The 25860-nt window shown below is 38.7% G+C and overlaps 1 protein-coding gene across 1 annotated transcript; it reads right to left on the reverse strand.

The window, feature by feature from the left end:
* Window positions 1–20814: 20814 nt before the first annotated feature.
* On the reverse strand, window positions 20815–24888 carry LOC145086062 (GDSL esterase/lipase EXL3-like). The gene is made up of 5 exons (XM_079023790.1): window positions 24544–24888; window positions 22832–22962; window positions 22489–22722; window positions 21467–21722; window positions 20815–21140 (listed from the first exon to the last, which is right to left on the reverse strand). Exons 1-5 carry the CDS (start codon window positions 24803–24805, stop codon window positions 20950–20952), a joined length of 1074 nt encoding a protein of 357 aa, XP_078879916.1. The 5' UTR covers window positions 24806–24888; the 3' UTR covers window positions 20815–20949.
* Window positions 24889–25860: the final 972 nt, after the last annotated feature.

Genomic DNA, 25860 nt, shown 5'->3' on the forward strand with positions numbered 1-25860 from the left:
TTGACGCAGACACTGAGACTGTGGCGGAGATCACCGCCAAGTTCAGGGAGAGGGCTCTTCTTGTACCGCAGTATGTTGCGGATGAGGAGATGAAGAAGGCCCGATACCATGAGATGTTGAGGGATGACATTAGGGAGTTCGTGAGCAGATCCAACTGTAAAACGCTGGAATATATGATTTCTCGGGCTAGAGAGAAGGAAATTGATTTGGAGCAGATCCGGAAGAGGAAGCCGGATGAGGTTCAGGTAGCTGCAGGTTCGAGCAAAAGGCCCAAGGGATCAGATTCGAGGTCGAGGGATTATCAAGACCACAGCTGGTGCAGGAAGTGTGGCAGGGCGCACGGGGGCACGTGAAGGAGTGGTAGCGGTGGTGAGTCTGGCTGTTTCAAGTGCAGTCGGACTGGTCATTTCAGCAGTGATTGTACTGTTACCACCTCACAGGGATCAGACCTGTTATGTTTTCAGTGCAACCAGCGGGGCCACAAGAAGGCCCGGTGCCCCAGTTTGTTTTCAGCAGGACGGGTGATGGCACCTGCCCTTGCAACTTTGAGGATCACAGACGGCCGTCGGGGCCGTGCAGAGGCGCCTGCGGTAGGAGGCAGAGCTCTTCAGATGACTACCTTAGAGGCGCGATTAGCACCGGACGTTATAGGTATGTGATTGCTGTTTTCAGTTCTTTTATTTGTGCATGATTATATTGTTATGGTTCTGCATCATTATCGGTATGAGTATTTTATTTTTGAGCGGTTGATTGTGATCGAGTTATATGCCATCTGCATACCTTGGATATTCGAATGGTAGTGAGGGGGTGTGCCCTATTGGAGAAGGTTACATAGGATGCAATAACTGTAGCATGCCTGGGAGGGACTTGGTATGTCTCGTTAGATCGGAATTGTATAGTGTTAGAGATGGATTGGTTAGATCCGTAGCTATGGTAAGCTTGGGTTCCTCAGCAGATTGATTATGGAATGGTAGCAAGGATTTCTTTTGAGTATTGAGCAACAAGGGGTAAGCAGGATCGAAGTGGGGGAGAATCCTCCGAGTGTGCAAAGGTAGGAGCACGCAGATCCAGGATGAGTGTGCGACCTCCGAGAAGGAAAAGAAGTAGTTCAGCATTTGATGGATTGAGGATTTCAGGGTTGGAAGTTTGAGAAACTCCCCATCAGCTAGTGTGTGCGATGGTAATGGTTAGTATGTGGTTGGGAATTCAGGTTGTGGATCGCCCGTAGGACTCGAGGGAGTCGGAATGAGGATCTTGAGAGCTAATGGCACGTGGTTGCCTTCGTATTAGCAGTCAGTGGTGGAAGTGTTGTAAGACTACGGGGCAGTCGTAGCATTCACTAGCAGTCAGCAATGGAAGGTGATGTAAGGCTATGGCTAAGCCGTAGCATTCCTTAGTAGCTTCGTTAGCGGAGTTGGGGCAAGGCCCTTATCTCCTAGTGACCAGATAGGAATCAGGAATGGGTAGTGGATGAGAATGATAGGGAGTTTGCCTGTATAGCCCTAGAGAGGTGAGACCTTGGGAGAGGCCGCTCTAGGATATAGTTGTGTGAGACCCGTGGGCGAGGCCCGTATGAGATTAGCAGTGTAGATGAGACCTGGGAGCAGGGTTGCTCAGTAGTATGGTTGGGTGAGACCCGTGGGCGAGGCCCAAGCGAGAGTGATTAGACTAGTGGGACTAGAAGGATAGAGGTGGGTGGGACCCGTGGGCGAGGCCCATGAGTTTTAGCAGCACAGGTGGGACCTGGTAGGGACCTTAGTGTCAAATTAGGGGATTGGGGATCCTAGGTTTGTAGTGCCTGAATAGCAGAATAGATTGAGCAGTTATAGGTGGTCGAAGTTTCTTCGGAAGTCGCTGGGAGCGACTAGTGGTGGTGTTGGGACTAGCTACCGGTGGGAGCCGGTAATCCAGGCATTGATAGGTTGGTAGGGACCAAATTGGTCTCAGTTCATCCGGAAGGAAGACAAGGAATAGCAGAATTTTCAGTCAATGGTACTACGAGCAAGCAGTGTATGGTGGAATTTAGTTAGTTGAATCGAGGGGTGCTCGGCACCAAGTTTTGGTAGAGAGGAGTGTCAGTGGTTACTGATGGTGATGACTTGTACTGGAAATAGCGGGGGTGATGGGGTTTGTGAAGGATAGGGCCTTCACAGTGACAAAGGAAATAGTTGGTTATGGAGCTTTGCCTTGGGAAGGCAAGGAATTGTGCAAGGAAAGAAGGGGTGAACCCCTATAGGTTCAGTGCAGTACTCGGTGAGTACCAGAAGGATTGTCGGTAAGTAAGTTGTGTTTCCAGGATGTTCAGGGTCAGGGTGACCTGAGTCTATTATTCGCAAGGATTTGTGTTAGTCGGAATGACCGAGCGGGAGGCCAGCGAAGGTAGGCAGCTGGTGTTGGATTAATTGGTGAGTTATTGGAGGCATATCGTAGGCGGTGGGCCATAGCAAACTTCGAGGACGAAGTTTAGTTTAAGTGGGAGAGAGTTGTAACACCCAAAGTTTTGAAGGCCAAGAAAGGAAAGAAAAACCCTAATTTTAAGGGGAGACTCGGCGAGTCCAAGGAGGAACTCGGCGAGTCCGAGCGGGATCCGGGTCGACGTGTAAGTGACCAACTCGGCGAGTCGGCCAAGGAGACTCGGCGAGTCTGGTCTGTGCGAGGAAAACCCTAATTCTGGGAATTGTATCCTATATAAAGGGTGTTATGTCCCTCCCTCAGCCTCCATATCATCCTAGAGAACCTGTAAACCCTAGATTTTGTGTGAGCTTCCATCATTTGAGAGAAATAGCTTTAGAGGAAGGAAATTTTGGAAAGGAACTTGAAGATCAAGAAGGTTGCTTCAAAGGAGAGGTGTATATCTTAGATCTACTTCAGTTTGTGTTCATCTTGGAGGTATTAAGTTGCCATTTTCACTTCTTTACATCTAGATCTATTTTGTTATGAGATTTGGGGGTTTTATGGTTGATTGAGACCCAATTCGAGTTAGGGGCTTAGATATGTTGTTGCCACTTTAGATCTGGTGTTGGGATGGTCCAATATGTCATAAAGCATCAGGAGATGAGTAGTTGGTAAAGCCCTTTTCTCCTTAAACCAAACCCTAGTATGTTTTGAACCTAGATCTCTTTAGTTATACGTAAAGTTTGCAACTTTACGTGGGGATTGAGCTTTGGAAGTATGGATCTATGGTTTGGAGTCCCTGCATGACTCAAAAGTCCTCTGCATGTTTGGAGATCTGAATGGACTCGGGGAGTCCTTTGAGTGGACTCGGCGAGTAGCATGAAGATTTGGAGAAACTCGACGAGTGGGATGAACAGATCGTCGAGTCAAATGATGTTGGGCAGGAACTCGGCGAGTTGGATGAATAACTCGGCGAGTCTGTTGAAGGTTGTCCTGGACTCGGCGAGTCTGTTCTTAGACTCGGCGAGTCGGGTCGCGAAACCCCAAACCCTTCGAGTTGAGACTCGAATCAGTGAGTCGAATGGAGACTCGGTGAGTTGGACTGGTCAGGAATCGGTAATCGGTAGACTCGGTGAGTCATGGACTGACTCGGCGAGTCGAGTCGCAAATATAAGGACTCTGAACATATGAACTCGGTGAGTCAATAGGGTGACTCGGCGAGTAGGGTTGACCTGGAGGGTTGACTTTGACCAGGACTTTGACCTTGACCAGAGTGATTTGGTTGTCTTTCGGGGGTCAGTTAGACTCAGTGTTGCATTGTTATCGTTAGCTCGGGGAGCGGGTGGAGCAAGATTTCAAAGAGTTGTCGGGCAGCGGCTAGTGGGATCATCAGCAAGTTCAGCTAGTGCAAGTGAGTTTCCCTTTGTATGAATGGGTCTAAGGCCACAATGCCGGACCATGTAGTTATGAGTAGAAGACCCGGGGGTTAGCCCTAGGCACAGTATGCTAGTATGATATTCGGGACGAGGTCCAATGATAGAGGGCGGGTGCCCAAGGAATGGTTTATGTGATAGTTTATACTTATTGTCTGTGTGATACTTGTATGTGCCTAGTAGGGAGGTGAGTGTGGGCAAGGTCCCGTATCTCACCAATAGTAGAGTGTGGATGGTGGTCTACATCTCAGTAGCAGCAGAGCAGGGGCGAGGCCCAAGTTAGGGAAGGAGTGAGGGTGGGCTGGGCCCGTACCTCACTATCAGTAGGAGTATGGACGGGGTTCCATGACTCATCAGTAGCAGGACAAGGGCGGGGCCCAGAGATAGGCGTGGCCTTAGGACAAGACCCGTTAGTATGTGTTTAGATTATGTGATGTGATGTGATATCCCAAGATAGATTTGAGGTCCGGATACCATCAGAAGAGAGTCCTCGAGGAGGTTGTTCGGAAAACAACCTTCAGGACTCGCTATGGGCACTACGAGTTCGTGGTGATGCCTTTTGGGCTCACCAACGCACCGACAGCGTTCATGGATCTCATGAACCGGGTGTGCAGGCCTATGTTGGATCGTTCGGTGATCTTTTACATTGATGATATCTTGGTGTAATCGAGATCCAGAGCGCAACATGAAGAGAATTTGCGAGAGATTCTCGGAGTGTTGAGATTGGAGAGGCTTTATGCCAAATTCTCCAAGTGCGATTTCTGGTTACAGGAGGTCCAGATCCTAGGTCACCTCATTAACCAGAATGGGATATTGGTCGATCCGGCCAAGATTGAGGCAGTTATGAGGAGGGAAGTGCCGAAATACCCTACCGAGATCAGGAGTTTTCTGGGTTTGGTCGGCTACTATCAGAGATTTATCAGGGATTTCTCCAAGATTTTCGCCCCCTCACCAAGATAGATTTATCAATGATCTGTTCGATCAATTGTAGGGTGCATCTTGGTTTCCCAAGATAGATTTGAGGTCCGGATACCATCAGAAGAGAGTCCTCGAGGAGGATGTTCGGAAAACAACCTTCAGGACTCGCTATGGGCACTACGAGTTCGTGGTGATGCCTTTTGGGCTCACCAACGCACCGACAGCGTTCATGGATCTCATGAACCGGGTGTGCAGGCCTATGTTGGATCGTTCGGTGATCTTTTACATTGATGATATCTTGGTGTAATCGAGATCCAGAGCGCAACATGAGGAGAATTTGCGAGAGATTCTCGGAGTGTTGAGATCGGAGAGGCTTTATGCCAAATTCTCCAAGTGCGATTTCTGGTTACAAGAGGTCCAGATCCTAGGTCACCTCATTAACCAGAATGGGATATTGGTCGATCCGGCCAAGATTGAGGCAGTTATGAGGAGGGAAGTGCCGAAATACCCTACCGAGATCAGGAGTTTTCTGGGTTTGGTCGGCTACTATCAGAGATTTATCAGGGATTTCTCCAAGATTTTCGCCCCCTCACCAGATTGACCCAAAAGGGCGTTGCTTTTTCTTGGGGTCTTAAGCAGCAGAACTCTTTCAAGACTCTTCACTAAAAGTTGTGTGAATCCCCGATGTTAGCACTTCCTGAGGGGGTGGAGGATTTTGTGGTTTATTGTGATGCATCCATATCTGGGTTAGGTGTGGTGTTAATGCAGAGAGGGCATGTGATAGCCTATGCATCGAGGAAGCTAAATCCTCATGAGATAAGGTATCCCCCACGATCTAGAGTTAGGGGTGGTGGTGTTCACCCTCAAAATCTGGCGCCACTACTAGTACGGGGTTCGGTGTACCATTTACACGGGCCATGAGAGCCTGAAATATCTCATGGTTCAGCCTAACCTAAATATGCGCCAGAGGAGGTTGTTGGATGTGGTGAAAGACTATGATTATGAGATCCAATATCATCTGGGCAAGGCTAACGTGGTAGCCGACGCCCTAAGCCGCAGATCAGAGTTTTCCCCGATCCGTGATGTATGTATGAGGATGACCATCATGACGCCGGTATATGATACCGTACGAGATGCCCAGGTGGATGCCATGAGACTAGAGAAACGCAAGAGGGAGCGGGTGATAGGGCAAGTGTCTGACTTTGACAGTCGAGGACTTATGACTTTTCGAGGGCGGATTTGGGTGCCCTATATAGGCGGAGCTCAGCGTATACTGACGAAGGAGGCGCATAGATTGAGGTTCTCGATCCACCCCGAGGCCACTAAGATGTATTTGGACCTGAAGAGAGATTATTGGTTACGTTGTATGAAGAGGGACGTTGCCTGAATAGTTGAGAGATGCTTGACCTGCCGTCGGGTCAAGGCGGAACACCAGCGTCCGCATGGTCCATTGCAGCCTCTGGAGATTCCCCAGTGGAACTAGGAACAGATCTTGATGGATTTCATCACCAAGTTAGTGAGAACTACGTGTGGAGTTGATGCGATCTGGGTGATTGTGGACCGGCTAATGAAGAGTGCTCACTTTCTTGCTATCAACAAGAGCTCTTCTCCGGAGCGTTTGGCTGAGATCTATGTGAGGGAAGTGGTAACACGACATGGAGTGCCGATCTCTATCGTTTCAGATCGAGACGTGTGTTTTACTTCCAGGTTCTGGAAGAAATTTCACGAGGAGTTGGGCACACGCTTGCATTTCAGTACTGCGTATCTCCCTCAGACAGACGGCCAGAGCGAGCGGACGATCCAGACGCTCGAGGACATGTTGCGGGCATGTGTCATGGACTTCAGAGGAAGTTGGGACACCTACATACCATTGGCTGAGTTCCCCTACAACAACAACTATGCCTCCTTTCGAGCTCCTGTATGGGAGGAGGTGTCGGACTGCCATTTGTTGGGGAGAGGTGGGGCAGGGGGTGAAGGGCAACATAGAGATAGTGCTGAAGACGACCGAGCAGATTCAGCAGGTCAGACAGAGGTTACTGATAGCCCAGAGTCTCCAGAAGAGTTATGCTGATAGGCGGAGATCCGAGCTAGAGTTTCAAGTCGAAGATTTCGCACTCCTGATGGTATCTCCATGGAAAGGGGTGATCCGGTTCAGGAAGCGGGGCATGCTGGGGCCCAAATATATCGGCCCTTTTAGAGTGACCACTAGAGTAGGTAGGGTAGCATACCGGTTGGAGCTACCTATAGAGTTAAGTCAGATTCATAACACCTTCCACGTGTCCCAACTAAGGAAGTATTTGGCCGACGAGACGGCAGTAGTACCGCTATAGAACATTCAGGTGGATGCGAGCTTGAATTACATTGAGTGGCCGATCGCGATTTTAGACCGAAAGGTGAAGGTTATAAGGAACAAAGAAGTGCCCCTGGTTCAGGTCCAGTAGCAACATCGGAGGGGATCCGATTTGACTTGGGAGCCAGAGTCAGAGATGCGGGAGTAGTATCCCAAGTTATTTGAGAGTCAGGACTTCGAGGGTGAAGTTTGATTTTAGTGGGGGAGAATTGTGACATCCGGATTTCTAGGTATAATATTTTATGTATTTTAGTTTGAGGCATGAGGAGTGACCCGACGAGTTGGTGCCTCAACTCGTCGAGTAGACACGTGACTGGTGACGTGGATAATTGAATGGACTCGAAAAGTCCGTGATCCGACTCGTTGAGTCAGCGCTGCTGAAGTAAACCCTAATTTCTCGGGCTTGTGGCCTATTAAAAGGCCCTTATGGCCTCCCTTTGCGGCCACCTTCCCCAGAGAGAAACCCTAACCTGCCTTTTCGTTGTGTAGAGAGAGAGAGAGAGAGAGAGAGAGAGAAAGAGAGTCCATTTTGAGCATTCTTGTGCATTTTGGAGGAAAGATTGGAAGAGCATGGTGGATCTAATCAAGAGAAGGTTGTCGATCTTGGATTCTTCTATCATTAGCTTCTCTTCTGAGGTAAAAAGCTCTTACCCTGGCCACATTTTTGTTAGATCTCATTTTGGGGAGTTTCTAGGGTTTTCTCCAAAATCATCTTGTGTCTTTGAGTTATTTGAACATGGTTGAGGTTAGAACCTCAGATCTAGATTAGAGAAAGTCTTAAGAGTCCATTGATTCGAGCTTTATTGAGCTGGAGGCAAGCTCATATGCATTTAACCTTTCTTGGGGCTTGTAATGGCATTATGAAGCATATATGCCATGCATGAACGTAAAGATCGAAGCTTTACATGACATTCAAGCCTAGGGAGTCTAGATCTAGTGTTTGGAGTGATAGATCTGCCCAAAAACATCTGAATGGGAGTATGGACTGGATGGACTCGCCGAGTCCATGTGTAGACTCGACAAGTCGATTAGGGTTAACTTGATAAAGTCGATTAGGGTTTTCATAAGGCCTCTAAGGGAACGAGGGGACTCGACGAGTCCTCCCGGTGCACTCGATGAGTTGATTCAACATGGACCGTTGACTCATGTTGACTTCCGTTGACTTTTGGAGTTTAGACCAACTATGAGTAATAGAGAACTTGGAGGGGTAGAATAGTCTTTTACCCTTACCAAGAGTAGGGGTTAGTAGGAGCTTATTAAAATAATTGGTATAATTAGAGATAATGACCATATGTATTAGGCGGAGGCTGTTTCGGTGATTCGTGTATGAGGTGTACTAGCTTGCTTACTTCGAGGTGAGTCTTCTCATTATACTTTACCTAGTGTTAGCTATGTGTGACCAGAAGGTCTTATGAGCTTGCTTGAGTTATGCATGTTTGTGTGATATGAATTGTATGCTACATTATTTGTTGCTTAGACCGGAACTGAGGGTCCAACGAACTATGAGGCCGGAGGGTTCTCAATCAGACTGGACCAGAGGGTCCAACGAGCTGCAGGGCTGGAGGGTCCCACTTAGATACATTGACCAAGAGTGTCTTCCAGATCTATAGCCTCGAGTGGCTAATTTTTTGTACATGGTATTTTGGAGAACTCACTAATTATTTATATAGAAGGAGAACTCGTCGAGTCATTGCTAAACTCGACGATTAGAGACGTGGATGAGGACAGTTAAAGAGATAGGGACTCGACGAGTTGGCGGCCCAACTCGGCGAGTCAGGTCAACTAGAAGATGAATTTGACTTTGAATTTGACTTGGACTTGGTCAGGGGTAAAATGGTCATTTTACCCTAAGAATAGATATCAGACTCTAATTAAGTTTTTTGTGGGGATTATAGCGGGAGGATTTCCGGAGCAGCAGTTGACAAAGATTTCCCGCACAGATTATCTGCAGCTACTCGTTCGAGGTGAGTTACCTTCCAGTAGGGGTGGGTCTACGGCCACAATGCCGGCCCACCAACAACGGTATTTGGTAGATAATTGTCTTTGTGATACTTATCTTGGTATGGTTACGTGCTTTGCTCATGAGATATGCCTATGTGGTATGTTATGTGTGTTAATGGTAGTGGTAGGGATTAGTCTTTCCCTGGCATCGGTCCTTAGGATCGAGGGGGTAGGTCAGTACCCAGTTATGCCTGACTGTATGATTATATTTTGTTATTGTATGTGATAGCTTATTTTATTTCCTTATTTTTATTACACCTTTTGTTTGCAAATAAAACGTAATATAATGGAAAAAAGGGGTATCGATCCTCGGGGAAATGGTTGTATTCAATCACCAATGCAATCTATAAGAACTATTGTAAATAAACTAATTAACTACAATTAAACTAAAAGGGGGGGGGGGTCTTAGACTACTTGAAAACTAAAAGACTTGAATAACTAAAAGCTTGCAATTAAGCAAGATAGTGAGATGCTCAAATATTGGAGAGAGTTGGTTAACTAAGGCAATGCAACACAATGAACATTTGTGTGTTTATCATGAGGATTCAACATGTAGCTTATCATTCATCCCAAATTTGTTATAGCAATCATGAAGCATGATATGCCAAGATTCCTCTTAGGTAGTATGGAGGTTGGGGAAGCCCACAACATACCTTCTTAATCAAGATCAATGGTTTAATTGAAGTAATTGAACCCATTAAGTTAATTAACCTTAAGAAAGAAGGAATCCCCAATTCCTAGAGGATGTCAATGCTTACACATCCATAAAGAAGCTATGATTCATAAACTAGAGATGATTTTTACCATCATAAAGCCTTGTTCTAAGTTAATTCAATGATTCAATGCAAAACCAAAGAAATAAACTAACAATAGCTCATTCAAGTGCCAAGCTCATGATCAAAGCATTAAACAAGCATAAGAAATATGATCTAGAACCATAAAGATAAGATAATTGATAATCTAGCATGAATCCTTCAAAAACCCACTAACATTCAAAGGTTTTAACCAAAGTTAACCAATATAGAGAAATTAGCCACTCATGACAACAAAATAACAATCACAAAAGTCTAATTGCATAAAGAAACTACTAATATCTTGAAAAGATGAAAAGAAATGAGTCTTGAGCTTCAAAATCGCCTCCTCCAGGTCTCCAATGGTGAAAAATCGAGAGTGTCCTGATAAATCTGATCCCCCAAGGTTATGATGTGCCAAATGACAAAAATGCCCAAACTGGGCAGTTGCACGGGTACCCGTGCGACAGAAATTTCACCCGCGTAAGTGTTGTTGTAATGCTTTTGGCTCTTCATTTCTCCACTCCACCCTTCCACTTCCAAGGATTCCTTTGGTCCCCTCCATATCCATGTGACCAATCATCATTTAGCTTCAAATGTGGATGCTCCAAGCCCAAAATAAAAGTCTATGACCCATCTTCACAAGCCCAAAATATCCAAGTCTTTAGCTCTTAAGGCCCAAATCTTCTTTTATGGATCCGCCAAACCCAACAATGCCTCGAGAGCCCACTAAGCCCGTCTCCAAGCTAAAACATAACCGCAACAAGCTCCAAAATCCTGCAAAATTCCTCAAGCAAAATAAAAAGTCTCCGATACGATCCATGATAAAGAAAATAAAGAAAATAAAGAATATACAATGCAATACTAATAAAAAGAGCTAAAAATCTAAAATAAACTAATCAAAATAAGGAAATAAAAGAAGCTATCAAATCACCCCAAGCTTAAACCTAACTTGTCCTCAAGTTAGAACAAGACTAAAATAAGCTCGGGATGAGCTAAACTAGAAAGGAAAAAAGAAAGATACCACAGAACTTGGTCAACATCAGTCAACATGGTCAGAATTAGTCCTTGATGGACCCTACGCATCTTCAAAATGTTCCCCGCTTTAGATCCATAAACCACATTCTCAACCACTTGATGGGCAAATAGATCACGGCCGGATGTAGTCGCGGTGTGCAAGACAAAGGAAACAGAGATGCACCCATTGGGGGAACTTTAAATCATCAATGCAGATCATAATGCATGAAGGAAAGGCGCCTCTTCACACACTATGATTCCTACATTTGTTAGGCTAAAGTGTTTAATACGAAATAGGGTTTTGCAGCACGGCCTCCGGGCAAACATCCGGTTTTAGAGGCTTCTCCCTTGTACCGTCCTTTACACCTTACCGTCTCATCGTCGGAGCCTTTTCTCACCAAAAATCAAAATAAAATAAAATTCTACTTAACCTAAACCTAAACCTAACAACTTAAATCTTCAATCTTGAACTTCTTTTATTTGGTCTTCAGCCTCTTTTGTTGCTTGACATTCAGCTTTCTGGTTTTTTTTTTTGAGAAGTCTTGAACTTGGAGTCTTGTTCTTTTTTTTTGTTACCTTTTTTCTTCATTTTTCTCTTGAATCATCTTTTATCGTTTCTTATTGTCTTCACTTTTTCCAATTTTTGTTCAATTTTTGTGTTTTCTTCTTGTCTTTCTTCTTTGAAGGTCTAAGGAATTTCACGATGTAACATAGGCTCCAATAATGAGAATGGAGTGATAGATGGAGGCTAACATGAAAACCTAATGATAATTAACAATGTGTCAAGATCTACTAAAAGGGATGGGATATGACTCAAAAAATGGGTGTTACCGAAAAAAAAACTTGGTCCCAAAAGATGTGAATTAGGAGACCCACTTCAAAGTTCAAGCACCTCAATGCAAGGTGTGATAAATAAAATCTATCTAACTATCTATTTTAGACCCATAGAAAAATGATGACTTATCTTAAAAAGGTGGTGAGAATCTAACTAAGTAAGGCTCGGACGAGACTCGGGAGTACTAAGGGGTACTCCCCTCAAAACCAAGATGTGAGTCTTCAATTTCTTCAAAATACCATACCGGACTATTCTTTGCTCGCACACATTGGCCTGACCAACCACATCCCTCCGCACCTAGACCCAATCAAGCTACCTGCATCTGACCACCATACAAGCGGTCTCAAAATGATCTGTGAAGCTCAAAACGTGTCTCATTTATCAAATACAAGGAATTCCATATCAAGACCCGAGACCAATCTATGATTCAATACTTATGACTCGAGGCTATGGTATCTCTAGGGATGAAAAGACACGAGAGAACAAAAATGCATGAACTTAAACTAGAATGCATCTAAAAAAGAATGAAAATTAGAAAAGAAAGAAACAAAATATGCAATATTTTTGAAATTTTTATGAACTCTTTTTTGAATGACATAAATGACTTACTCTAAATGCAACTATATACAACCAAAATGCAATAAAAATAAAAGATAAAGAATACCTCACCCCAAGCTTAAAATTAAGCATTGTCCTCAATGCTTAGGATGAGAGTAAGGAAGGATCATACCGGGATTAAGGTAGAGGAGGCACGCGAGGACGGTATGGAAGCAACACATGGGTTGTACAATGATGTGTGGATGGAGTTCTTGGCCACCTAAATACACATGGATGAAAGCTTGGTCGCACAAAGGAAGCATATGCAATGACTAAAAATTTTCTTTTGAAGTGACACATTTGCACGGGTACCATCGCAAACTTTGCACGGGTGGTGGTTGGGTCGTGCAAATAAGAATTAGCATCATTGGTCTCGCAAAGAAAAGGAAAGATTTGGTCTTGGCCGCGCAACAATTTGTGAGGGTGGAAGGCAGCCGCACAATTAGTTGCGAGGGTGGCAGTCGGCCGCACAGAACTTGCGTGGGTAGGGGAGCCGACCGCATGCAACAATTAGATTGCATCCCATGTGGGGGTAATTTAGAACTCGGAATCTGCGCGGCTAGGGGTCGGTCGCGCAATGGCTGCGCGGGTACCCGCCCAAAGTGCAAATTTTTGGCATTTTTTAAACTTCACCAAGATCATTGCTAGACTTCAATATGCTTATTTTTAGACCAACTTCAAGCTTAGAAACACCCAAAACCTCAAGTGGAGATTATTTATTCACAACGCATTTATTTAACGTCTTTGCCAACACATAGTTCCGCTTCCGTCAACCTTCATAAATCGGAGTTTCCAATGTTATGTTGTCGAATTCTCCCATATCAAAAGCCTTCATAAAATGGTTTCAAACGGGCTCATTCACTTTGAATATTTGATTTTTTTCGAAACTCTTAATTTCAACCGCACCGTGATCAAACACTTTTATAACAATAAAAGGTCCGTGCCATCGAGATTGCAACTTTCCCAAGAATAGCTTTAAGCGTGAATGATAAAGAAGAAATTTTTGCCCGGAATAAAGTGTTTTTGGGTTATGTGCTTGTCATGAAATGCCTTTTTCTTCTCTTTGCACCTTTTGAACCTTTTAATTATCTTCTTCTTGATCACTTCCATCATTGGATGATTCAATCTTCTTTGAGCTTCCCTCTTAGGCTTACAATCATCTTCCATGAGTATCTAGTTTGTGCATACATTAGGGCTTATCTTGTTTATTGGCTCAATCACATCAACCCGATACAATGGATAAATGTTGCTAGGGTACCTCATTACTTCAAAGATGCTGGAGTGAATGGTTTCTCCATCAAACTCCATAGTTATCTTTCCTTTATGGACATCAATGATTGTGTGAGCGGTATACATGAAAGGTCTTCCATGGAGGATCATATATGATTTGGAAGGAGTCTTCTCTTCAAGATCAATGACATAAAAATCCGTCGGAAAAACAAGTTGATTAACTTGTACTAACACATCCTCCAACACTCCTATTGGAGACACACTTGACTTGTCTGCTAATTGAATGATTACTCCAGTTTCTTCCAAAGGTCCAACATTAAGAGATTGAAAAACCGAATATGGCATCACATTGATCGAGGCTCCAAGATCTAACATGGCCCTTTCGACATGCAAATCACCAATGGTACAAGGGATAGCAAATATTCCCAGATCCTTGCATTTGGAAGGTAACTTCTTTTGGATAACCGCATACACATTTTCATTAACTTGAATCTTTTCATTTGCCTTGAATTTTCTCTTCTTGGTGCATAAATCCTTGAGGAATTCTGCATAACTTGGAATTTGCTTAATAGCATTCAATAGTGGAATGTTGATTTGGACCTTGCGAAAAGTTTCAAATAATTCGTTTTCTTCCTCTATCTTCTTGGAAAAGGCTAACCGGGAAGGGAAAGATGGTGGTATGACCATTGACTTTATGGTCTTGTTGGAAGATTCGGGTTGACCAATGTTTGGAACAATCGGTTCCATTTGGAGGTACTACTTTTGAAGGTTCACCAATGATGACTTCATCTTCTTCTTCTCTTGAATCTCTTTTAGGGTTGCTTTCTCTAAGTGTTTTCCCACTTCTCAAAGTTATTGCACTCACATTGGGTTTCTTCTCGGTTTGAGATGGAAGTTTTCCCCTTTGTTCCATCTTGTTGAGAGCGGTGACCAAGTCTCCAATTTGTGCTTGAATGTTGGAGAAGGTGTTCTTGGTATCTTGTTGAAATTGGCTTTGGCTTTGAGCAAGAGAAGTAACGAGTTCTTGAAGGCTCATTTGATGGTTACCACTTGATTGGCCTTGTTGTGGAGGTTGTTGGTAATTTGGAGGGTTATAAGAAGTTTGTGGATATGGAGGTTTTTGAGAGGGGTATTATGGATGTTGAGGTTACATCAAAATGTTTGGTGGATTTTTCTTTGGTGGGTATGGGTTGTTTGGGTTATTCCTCCAATTTGGGTTGAAATTGTTTTGAAATCCCATGGGTCTTGGTTGACCTTGATATCCTCCCATTTCATTCACATCTTCCTGTTCGTTACTAAGTGAGGGACACTTATCCGTATAATGCCCCGTCATTGCACAAATGCCATCAACTGTTGAGCACTTCCCACCACCATTTGACTTAGCACATTAGTCAAATCTAAGAGCTTTGATTCCAAGTGTTGAGTGTTGCTAACGTCACCAACCACTTGTGGAGAAATTCTCTTCATTTCATTTCGAGTCCCAAAGTTCCTTTGATTTTGAGAAATGGTGCCAAAAAGTGATCAGATTTCGTGAGGTGTCTTGTTGAAGATGTCACCACCACTTGAAGCATCAATCATCCTTATATATTTTTCATTCATACCCTCATAAAATTGTTGAAGAAATAGTTGTTGGGGTATGTTTTGTTGAGGACAACTTGTACATAAGTTGTTGAATCGCTCCCAAAAATCATGAAATGTCTTATTCTCCCCTTGACGAATCCCCAAAATTTCATTTCTTTGGCTTGATATCCGGGATGTGGGATAGAACTTTATATTGAAGGCTTTGAGTAATTCTTCCCATGTGTGAATAGATCTTGATGGTAAGTTGAATAACCACTCTCTAGCTTTATCTTCCAAGGTGAGCGGGAAGGTGGTTAGCTTGAAATCATCCAATGTCACATTTTCGGGCAACATGCTAACACATATCATATGAAATGACTTCAAATGCTTCTGAGGATCTTCTATATCCAATCCATGGAACTTGGTAACTTGATGTATGAAACTTGACTTCAATTCAATTCCTCGGCGGTTTACGGGATAAACAACAGCAAGAGGTGTATGAGTAACATCGGTTTCCATCATTTGTCTAAGTGTCAACTCTTGAGGGGGATTGGGTGGATTGGGGTTGTTGGGATATTGTTGCATGTAATTGGGTGGTTGTTGGTAAGGTGGATATGGGTATTGTTGGGGATTGTAGATTGGTGGTGGATAAGGTTGGTAGTTAGGGTATTGGTTGTAGAGAGGTTGTTGCTGTGGGTACATTGGGTTTTGGTACATTAGAGGGTGTTGGTAATTGGGTTGATTTGGGTAATGTACTTGTTGAACTTTAAAAGCATTGTTTTGAGGTTGGTTGTTTTGGTGGAAGTGTTGCTTTTGTGGTTGTGGTGGTGGTTGATAATTGGGTTTGTTTTGAGGAGGGGCTTGATTCCAATGTGGCATATCAATGAGAGGTTCTTGTGGTTGTTGTCTTGGTTGATGGGTGGGGTATTGGCATCTTGATTGTTTGGGTTTGGGTTGGGATTTTGAGATAGAGTGTGATTCATGGCTATGTAGTTTTCAAACAGAATGTCTTCAAAGGATTGACCAACAATTGGAGAACTCAGTTTGGTTTCGGTATCACTTGAAGTATGAACTTGGTCTTCTATGTTGATTAGTGGAAAAGAGGAAGAAGCTTGAACGAGTTGTTGTTGCTTTGCTTGTTTGGCTAACTTTTTCAACCTTTTTGCTTCTTTTTCAATTTCCGGATTGTAGAGTAGTTCACCGGTTCTTGTAGACCTAGGCATAAACAATCAAATAACAATAACCAATTTCCCCGGTAACGGTGCCAAAACTTGATGGGATGTCAAGCCCACCAAGAAAATTATAGTCTTTGTTTGCAAATAAAATGTAATATAATGGTAAAAAGGGGTATCGATCCTCGGGGAAATGGTTGTATTCAATCACCAATGCAATCTAAAAGAACTATTGTAAATAAACTAATTAACTACAATTAAACTAAGGGGGGGGGGGGGGGAGGTTGTTTGATTACTTGAAAACTAAAAGACTTGAATAACTAAAAACTTGCAATTAAGCATGATAGTGAGATGCTCAAATATTAGAGAGAGTTGGTTAACTAAGAAATGCAACACAATGAACATTTGTGTGTTTATCATTAGGATTCAACATGTAGCTTATCATTCATCCCAAATTGGTTATAGCAATCTTGAAGCATGATATGCCAAGATTCCTCTTAGGTAGTATGGAGGTTGGGGAAGCCCACAACATACCTTCTTAATCAAGATCAAGGGTTTAATTGAAGTAATTGAACCCAATAAGTTAAAGAAACTACTAATATCTTGAAAAGCTGAAAAGAAATGAGTCTTGAGCTTCAAAATCGCCTCCTCCGGATCTCCAATGGTGAAAAATCGAGAGTGTCCTGATAGATCTGACCCCCCAAGGTTATGATGTGTCAAATGACCAAAATGCCCAAAGTGGGCAGTTGTGCGGGTACCCGAGTGACAGAAATTTCATCCGCGTAAGTGTTGCTGTAATGCTATTGGTTGTTCATTTCTCCACTCCACCCTTCCACGACCATAGATTCCTTTGGTCCCCTCCATATCCATGTGACCAATCATCATTTAGCTTCAAATGTGGATGCTCCAAGCCCAAAATAAAAGTCTATGACCCATCTTCACAAGCCCAAAATATCCAAAGTCTTTAACTCTTAAGGCCCAAATCTTCTTTTATGGATCCGCCAAACCTAACAATGCTTCGAGAGCCCACTAAGCCCGTCTCCAAGCTAAACCATAACCGCAACAAGCTCCAAAATCCTGCAAAATTCCTCAAGCGAAATAAAAAGTCCCCCATACGATCCATGATAAAGAAAATAAAGAAAATAAAGAATATACAATGCAATACCAATAAAAGAGCTAAAAATCTAAAATAAACTAATAAAAATAAGGAAATAAAATAAGCTATCAGTATGATAATGGTAGCCGGTGAAATAGTCCCCAGTTACCGGTTGAAAGATACCGATGCTAGTTACCATTTGAAAAGATACCGATGATAGTTATTGGTTGAAAGATATCGATGACAGTGACCGGTTGAAAGATACCGATGATATTATATGATATGTGGTATGATGAGAGAACTCACTAAGCTTTTTACTTACAGTTTTAGTTTTGGTTTCAAGTACCTCTTCGTCTAAGGGGAATGAGCCGGCGGTGTAGCAGTGCATCACACATTCACACATGATTTCCGCAATGAGTTTCTGGGATTGTACTCTGATTTCCATCACTTACGATGTTATGATTTTGAGACACGACATTGTGGTTTAAACCTGATTTAATATTAACAAAGATTTGGTAACATATTTTATGACTTGCTTAATTTAAAAATGAAATTTTTTGCCTCAAATTTTGGGATGTTACACATTGATTAGTTAGTTGACCTCAATCCAACTCCTAGACCAATTAAGAATTTCGAACTAGACGTCAATTTAAACGTTACCTGTCTGTTATGGAAAAAAAACAAAAACATAAATCATAACTATACTAAAAATGAAAATTTAATCAAGCTTGTAAACAACAATGTGGACTTTTTTTTTTTTTAAAACGAAGACCAACATTAGTCTCAAATGTTGTGTCTAAGTCATATGTAAGATAAAAAAAATGTGGACTTTTTTTTAAATGTGCATATATGAATATTTTATTTATTTATTTCAAAAGTTTTCAAAACTAACACAACAATAAGACTCTAAAGTCAATGTTTAAAAGAATTATGACTTGAAAAATAAAAAATATAAAAAAAATATGCATATATATATATATATATATATATATATATATATATATATATATATATATATATATATAGAGAGAGAGAGAGAGAGAGAGAGAGAGAGAGAGAGAGATGTAGGTTCAAATGTTTGTCACATCTATTGTGTGCTAGAATGCACCAATAAGAATTGAGTAATCATTAAATGTATACTAAATGATATCCATACTTATAATTCATTTTTATAGAAACTAATTTAATTCGTCATTAATGTCAATAATAATATTTCTTCAGAATGAATTCATATATAAAATAATAAGAGTGTATTCTAGGAGAACGAGAGTATATTCTACTAGAATACACTCTTATTCTTCATATTCTATACAACTTTATTATATTTTAAGTGAGTGAGTCTTGAAATAATGTTATTGCTAATATAAAAACCTACATACGAATTTATTTTGAAAGACTGTTATTGTTGATATTAATGACGAATTTAATTAATTTCCATAAAGAGAAAAATTATAATTATGGATATCATTTAATATACATAGAATTATGTAAACTATTTAATATCTATCATTATTTAATTAAATAATAATATAATTTTACTAAATTTCTATTGGTGCATTCTAACACACAATAAATATATATATATATATATATATATATATATATATATATATATATATATATATATTCACATTTGATGCAATTCAGATATGCATATATACACATTTAAAAAAAGGTCCATCAATTTTTTTTAGCATTGATCATTTTTAGACGCTGCATTTCGTGCAAACTGGTAGCATTGGTTTCAAAAAATATTGGCCATATTAGGAGTTCTTGGTTCTGGTACATCTTTGAGTTCTCTCTCTCTTTTTATATATATATATATATTTTTTTTTTTTTCTCTTATGTATGTATCTCTGTTCACCGTGAAGAGTATATCATGTTTAGTATGGAAGGAAGGTGGATGGAGATCGTGGTGACATGGAGGTAGGGTGATTGTGGTTGTGAATAACGTACTTCATGGCCTTATATATTTGGACCAACATAAAGTTCAGATCATACCACTAAAGATAGTTTTCTTGAAATTAAAAAAAAAAAAAGTACGACCATGCACTCATATAATCAAATATGACTAGAAAAGCTAATATACATTTAAAATTAGAGACAAATACAAATTCTTAATTTACCATATATATTATAATTATTTAATAAGCTAGAAATATAATAGTGTATAATTTCATTAATTTCCTTGTTTTTTATATTCTCTCTATTTTATTACTTTTAACAACAATCGTTGGAATTTTGCATGAAGTTGTTGCATTAAAATGTGTTCTACAACAAGCACATATGATGTTTCTTTCTAAAATTTGTATATATAATTTTTTTCATATAACAGATACACATTCTAACAAAAAGATTGCATATGCATGAAAGGGTTTTTGATATATACATGATATGTTAAATAGGATTTTGATTTTAGAAGTGTAGGGTATAACTTTTGGGCACTTCTTGACGCCAAACTACGATGCCTAATAAAAATGATCATAATTATACACTCCAAATATTCAGAAGAATATATGTTGTGAAAGTGTTATACTTATATACCCTGTATCAAATGGTAGTGAAATGCATGTATTATTCGTGACAAAATAATTCCTTGATGTCTAAATTTGTATTATAGGTGGAAGTAACTGATTATCAGACATGGAAGAAATTTTGTGAAATGGAAAATAAGTAAATATCGTACTCTGAACATGTTAAACAAATCAAAGCAATATAATTTTATTTATTTGTTTATTCATTTTAGCTAGTGTCGAAATTTATATTTCATTGTAGGAGATATTTTCTATTTAAAGCATATATACATAAAATAACGTTAACATTGATTTTGATGGATTATAATCATTGTAGAAGAGGATACAGTTAGTATTTTACATATAATATTCTTCTTGATCATGTGTTGGCTCCTCTAATATAATATTTGAGAAAAGTGAAGTTTTTTGATATAATACTTGAGATAGAGTGTGGTTCTTCGTTTAGCTCCATATTATACATGATAGAAAATGTATGATTGTTTAACATGAATCTGTCCTCCAATAATTGTAATAAACCCTTGATATACTACTATAAATGAAAATCATATCCTATGTTCCACTTTTTAGTAGATATCTAAGAAGCCTTAGACAAAGTATTGTAAGTAATAATAGTCCATGAAATATCTTGAAAAATTAGGTATATATAAAAAACATCTATAAATTTATAAAACATTGAAATATGACGTAGATTCAAAGATATATATATATATATATATATATATATATATATATATATATATATATATATATATATATATATATATATATATATATATATATATATATATAATGTAATATTCATATATTTGCAGTGAGAAGACACGACACAAATAGTCCAGGTACAAATGCAAGCTAAAGTAACACCATGAGTTTATTAACATTCTTTGACCAACAAATGTTATGGTTATATTTATTAATAAGTTTCATAAGTTGATAGAATTGACTTCATTTTTTCATAAATGAATTGAAGGTCAATTATCTCAACGTTAACAATTTGTCTTGCCAGTAAAATTTGATTATTCTAAAACAAATTTGTTACCAAATCTTGTAGAACTTGGTTTACGAAGATATCACATCCTTTCTCTGAGAGGTGGATACTATCCCAAAAAAAGAACTTAGAGTCGTCGAGGCACGTTGTGCTAAGTTTGTTACATAAAACAAGTGTCTCTATCTCACCGGTTCCGCAACAACCTTTATCTGTAACTTCCAGACCTAGCCGAAGGAAGAAAAGAAGAAAATGAAGAGGTTATTGTAATGTGAAATTATATTGCAAAATTGATGATTAGATGAAAATATGCCTAGACACATAAAGTAAACTATGCAATTATTATTGTATTTTTCTATAGTTAACTTCATTTAAAAACATAGTTCATGTTATTTCTACCATTTGGTACTTGTACTTTCAATTTAAAAACAAAGATGTGGAAAACTGGTTACACTAAGAAAATATGATTTTGAAGAAATTATCATGATTATAACATTATTAGCATAATCAACTTTATAAAGTGTAGTTAACTTAAATATATATATATCCATACCATATTGGTGAGGGGCTTCAATGATTCTAATAAGAGGATTGTAGAAATCGACAAAGGCAATCCTAGCCTGAGGAAGATTGCTTGCTAGAACTTGAAGTTGTTGTTTTAGCATGGCGTTGAACAATTGTACAGCCTTATTGTCCATTTCTGAGCAGGTTCGTAGTGCTCCTCCGGCTAAAGTTCTTTGTGCTGGTAAACAACCGACTGGGGGCCCACTAAGAACACCTATCCTTCTTGCTCCAAGTTTGTAAATTTCCTTCGATGAATTTTAAAAAACATTAATTTGTGAATAATCTCATTTATTCAAATGAGGGAACATGGATTCAATTCGAGAGATAAACTCGTCATTTTGAAAAAATAAAATTTCTTGAACTTTTGTATTACAAAATCATATTCTTGAATTTTTTTTACGAGATAATCACAAACAATGACCATATATTTATTTAAAATATAGCTAATTTATCAATTTTATGGAGTTGTCAATTTCACCACCATCTCTAAAATGGGGCACTTTGGGTTCAGGAGAGTTAGTTATATAACGTGGATTTGTCTCTCGTATGCTCTCAACACATGAACACAATTCCTCCGCCTTTTAATATGAAATGTTTACTATTATTGTTTTTTTTAACTTTCTTTTTATTTCAACAAAAAAACAAAGGGCTTTATTTAGATTTAGGATCCGTTCTTGGTATATTGTATATGTTCTTCAAATTTCAGAATACGTTTTTTACTTTGTCTATAATGTTTAGTCCAAAATCAGATTTTATGAACTTGAAATATACTTCTTTTGTCAGAACTAAGAGTTCTATGAAATGAGCCATTTTGGAATTGATGGTCATTTCTGTATTTGCAAAAAAAGTATGGTCAGTTATAAAAACTTTCATAATCATGTGGTCATTTTTTGTGATAATCCTTATTTTCTCTCTATTAAGAAAAGTATAAATACGTGCGGAAACAAATATTTGGTACAATTAGTGACAAAAAAATATTCTTAAGGAAAACCGATAAACGAGACATATTACCTGTACAAAATTAACAGCGAGCTTTACAAGCATCTTATCATAAGTTGGAACATCATATTCAACTTTTCTAATGGGAACTGTGGAGTAACTTATAAAAAAATCATTGGTGCTTGCTGAAATTAGATATACACTTTTGGTCAGTATATTCTGGGTAGCATCTTCTCCCACCATCTTTTTGAGTTTCTCAATGTATTGTTTGAACATCTCAATTTGACCCGATAATGGTATAACAGACTATTTGCCATATACATTCAAATTCACACACAAAAGAGAAATTTTCAAGTATTAGTGAAAAGGGTAGGAATGAAATAATACAATTAAAAAGAAAACTTTGCATGCATACCGTTATTTTGGGAGTTAAGGGATCATATCCAGTGCCACCAGAAGCAAAACTTACACCAGTTTGAAAATCATGATCTTGTATCAAAGGTTCAAGATATGCCGGAAGATATTCCTTCACTCCTAGTGCCTTGACTTAGGATTACATATCAAACAATTGTGGCTTCGTTAGATGAAATAATCAAAAAGTTCTTAATGGTGGTAGCGACTCAGATAAGCCATGCATCCTTTTTCTTAAACTTTATATCCTTATGCAGTTTGAGTTTAATCTAAATCTATCTTAGATTACAAAAAATTTAGGTAGTTGGGACGACATGTAGGGGCGACATACGCATCAAGGGTGACATCCACATGCATGCATTGAGAGTCACAACTAAAGCTTTGTTGCCCCTATAGTGTTGTATGTTCTCAAGGTCCACATGTTTTCTTTGGGTATGATTTAAGATATCCATCTTTCAGACAATCCAATGACTTTGGGTTATGGGTCTTTTTGGGTTTGGTTTCTTCATCAAGCAAGAGCTCCATCAACCATGAACAAATTGTTCTTGGGTTTTTTGGATTTGGATTTTTCCAACAAACATTTATATCTTTACAGGTGTGATATTACTTACAAATTATCAAATATATATATATATATATATATATATATATATATATATATATATATATATATATATATATATATATAAACTAAATAATTTTTGGATTTTTCTATAAGATGTCTGATAAAATTTTAAAAATTATAGAAAAAAAGAACCGAGAAATATGGAGAACACGGTCAACACCAATAAGGGCAACATATTAAGGACAACAATGTAACATTAGTGACAACACAATAGGGATGACTTTCAAATGTATCCGCGGCACCCATGTCACATTTATTGCCTTAATTTCTTGTCGTGTGCTCAATATGCGCAATGAGATTTTATTATGTTTAAGTTAGGTAAAGAATGTACATCAAAATACTTGGGTGGCTTCTTGACTTTTGCAAAACAAAAACAACAACGTTAATCAAAGAACCGTAAATAAAGTGTGATGTGTTTGTTTTTAGATGATTGTACTGTATAATTGTCTAAGAACAATTTGTTGTGTATGATTAAAAAGTGTTGTGTATGGATCATTGTCCTCTTTTAATGTTGCAAAACCAATACACTATGGATTTTGGATAATAATTAGGTTTTATTAATTTATTTATTTTTAATAGGGGTTTGTCTATGAATAATTTAATAATATTGGTAGAAATGTTTTCCTTCATAATATTTTGGGCTGATAATGTGAAAGTATATATACCATGTATTATGATTTTGTAGTTTAAAAATGAGAATTTAAAATAAACATAATGATAAGTTGGTGATCAAACATCGCAATTATAAGAATAGTTGAGTTCGTCCTTTCATGAAATTTATGAAAACACTAGTGTGCAAAAAACTTTATTGACAACTATTGATTCAATATAAGGTCAATTCTTATCATTTTTGATTGATTATTTTTTAATCCAAACAAATTAAGAAATTAAACGGGACTTGGGAACTTGATTTAGTTGGTACCACTACCAGAAAAATATCGATCTAAAACTCTTAAAAGTTTAAATATATTACATAGGTTGAACGATGTGTAGTCCAAGGTAGGTTGAGGCATGGTAAGAGCATGCATAGACTTAAATGAAAACTTGTGTGCAAAATGTTAAAGATATTTGATAGAAAAAAGAAAAAATACCAAAAAAGTCAGCTAGTGATTTCCCATTGGTGAACCTTCCCGTTGCTTTTCCATCCACAAAGTCCTTTCCGTAGGGGTAAAAGTTAGCCTTGGTGATAGTGTTGATATAATTATTATTACCCTGATCCAAGTAGGAGTCTCCGAATGCAATAACTGCTGGAATAGAGACATTTTCAAGTAGATTTACTGTGTCCTTGCTGTAACATATATAAAGAGTTGAAAACAGATAGTAGAGAATGACATTCATTACTGAGGGAGGCATTGCGAATAAGTATATCAAAATTTAAGAAAGAGAGATAAGAAAAGATATGAGCTATATATTTAAAATGTCATCAAAGACTCGCTTATGTAGAGATGATTATATGACTTGTATTATACACATATAATATATGTAGTCACTTTCTTAATAAATACCTACATTTGTGGTTGCGTGTCATATTCCACTTTGTTCAACTACACGTATATATTTTTATTTATCTATTATGTTGGACCGGATGTTACTAGAAGCTGTAATTAGAGTCTCTAATTAAGAGAAAGGAACATTATTAGACTAATTAAAAATCCTAGTAATCATTTAGCAAATCGATGTTTTGTCTCTTAGATTGAAGGCCGTGTAATCTAATACGGGCATAAATGAATTTTACTAAGACTATGTTTGGCGTACTAGCTGAAAGATAACTGTTAAATAAAAAGCTAACTCACAGTTGAAAAGCTAGCTGATAAAAAATAACGTTTTGTAAAACTAGCTGAAAGATATAAAATGACATAAAAGGGTATTTAAAAGAATGTGTTTTTATAATTAATTAAGGGGTATATTTGGAAAATTTAAAAAAAACTCCTAAAAAGTTACTCTAAGTAGTTTTTTAAAAAACTAACTTATAAAGTAGCTGATAAGCTACTTTTTGGTTTGCCAAACATGACAACTTAAAAAAACTCGAAAAATAAGCTAGCTTATCAGCTAGCTGTAGCGCGTCAAACATAACCTAACTTGGGGGAGATAGTAATTGCTAACCACTAACAGACGTTCAAAAAAAATCATTTAGCAGATCTGACACAAATATTTTTAAAATTAATTGATTTTAAAACTTATATCAATGTCCAATAAATTCTAAAAAAAAAACAATGATCAAATTAACATCTTCAACTATACGTTTGTCTTCTACAATAAGTAATCTATACCATTTATGTTATTTTTATTTTATTTTTTTACCTTTTTTAACAGTTACTATTTAAAAATTAGTATCACCAAGTTAGTAGAAATCCTCGTATTAAGAATCGGAAACCTTTAATCTTAGAAGCAAAAGCCTCTTCTAAATG

This window comes from Lactuca serriola, chromosome 2 (assembly GCF_051521515.1).
Source record: "Lactuca serriola cultivar US96UC23 chromosome 2, Lser_US96UC23_V15, whole genome shotgun sequence".
Classification (NCBI taxonomy): domain Eukaryota; kingdom Viridiplantae; phylum Streptophyta; class Magnoliopsida; order Asterales; family Asteraceae; genus Lactuca; species Lactuca serriola.

What these genes read in the sequence shown, in the direction of transcription:
- LOC145086062 (XM_079023790.1), bottom strand. Translation starts at nt 24,805, where the DNA reads ATGCCTCCCTCAGTAATGAATGTCATTCTCTACTATCTGTTTTCAACT. An exon ending in CCTTAACTCCCAAAATAACG is followed by an intron (nt 22,723 to 22,831) that starts GTATGCATGCAA and finishes TATGGCAAATAG; the next exon opens with TCTGTTATACCATTATCGGG. An exon ending in TGAAGCCCCTCACCAATATG is followed by an intron (nt 21,141 to 21,466) that starts GTATGGATATAT and finishes TCCTTCGGCTAG; the next exon opens with GTCTGGAAGTTACAGATAAA.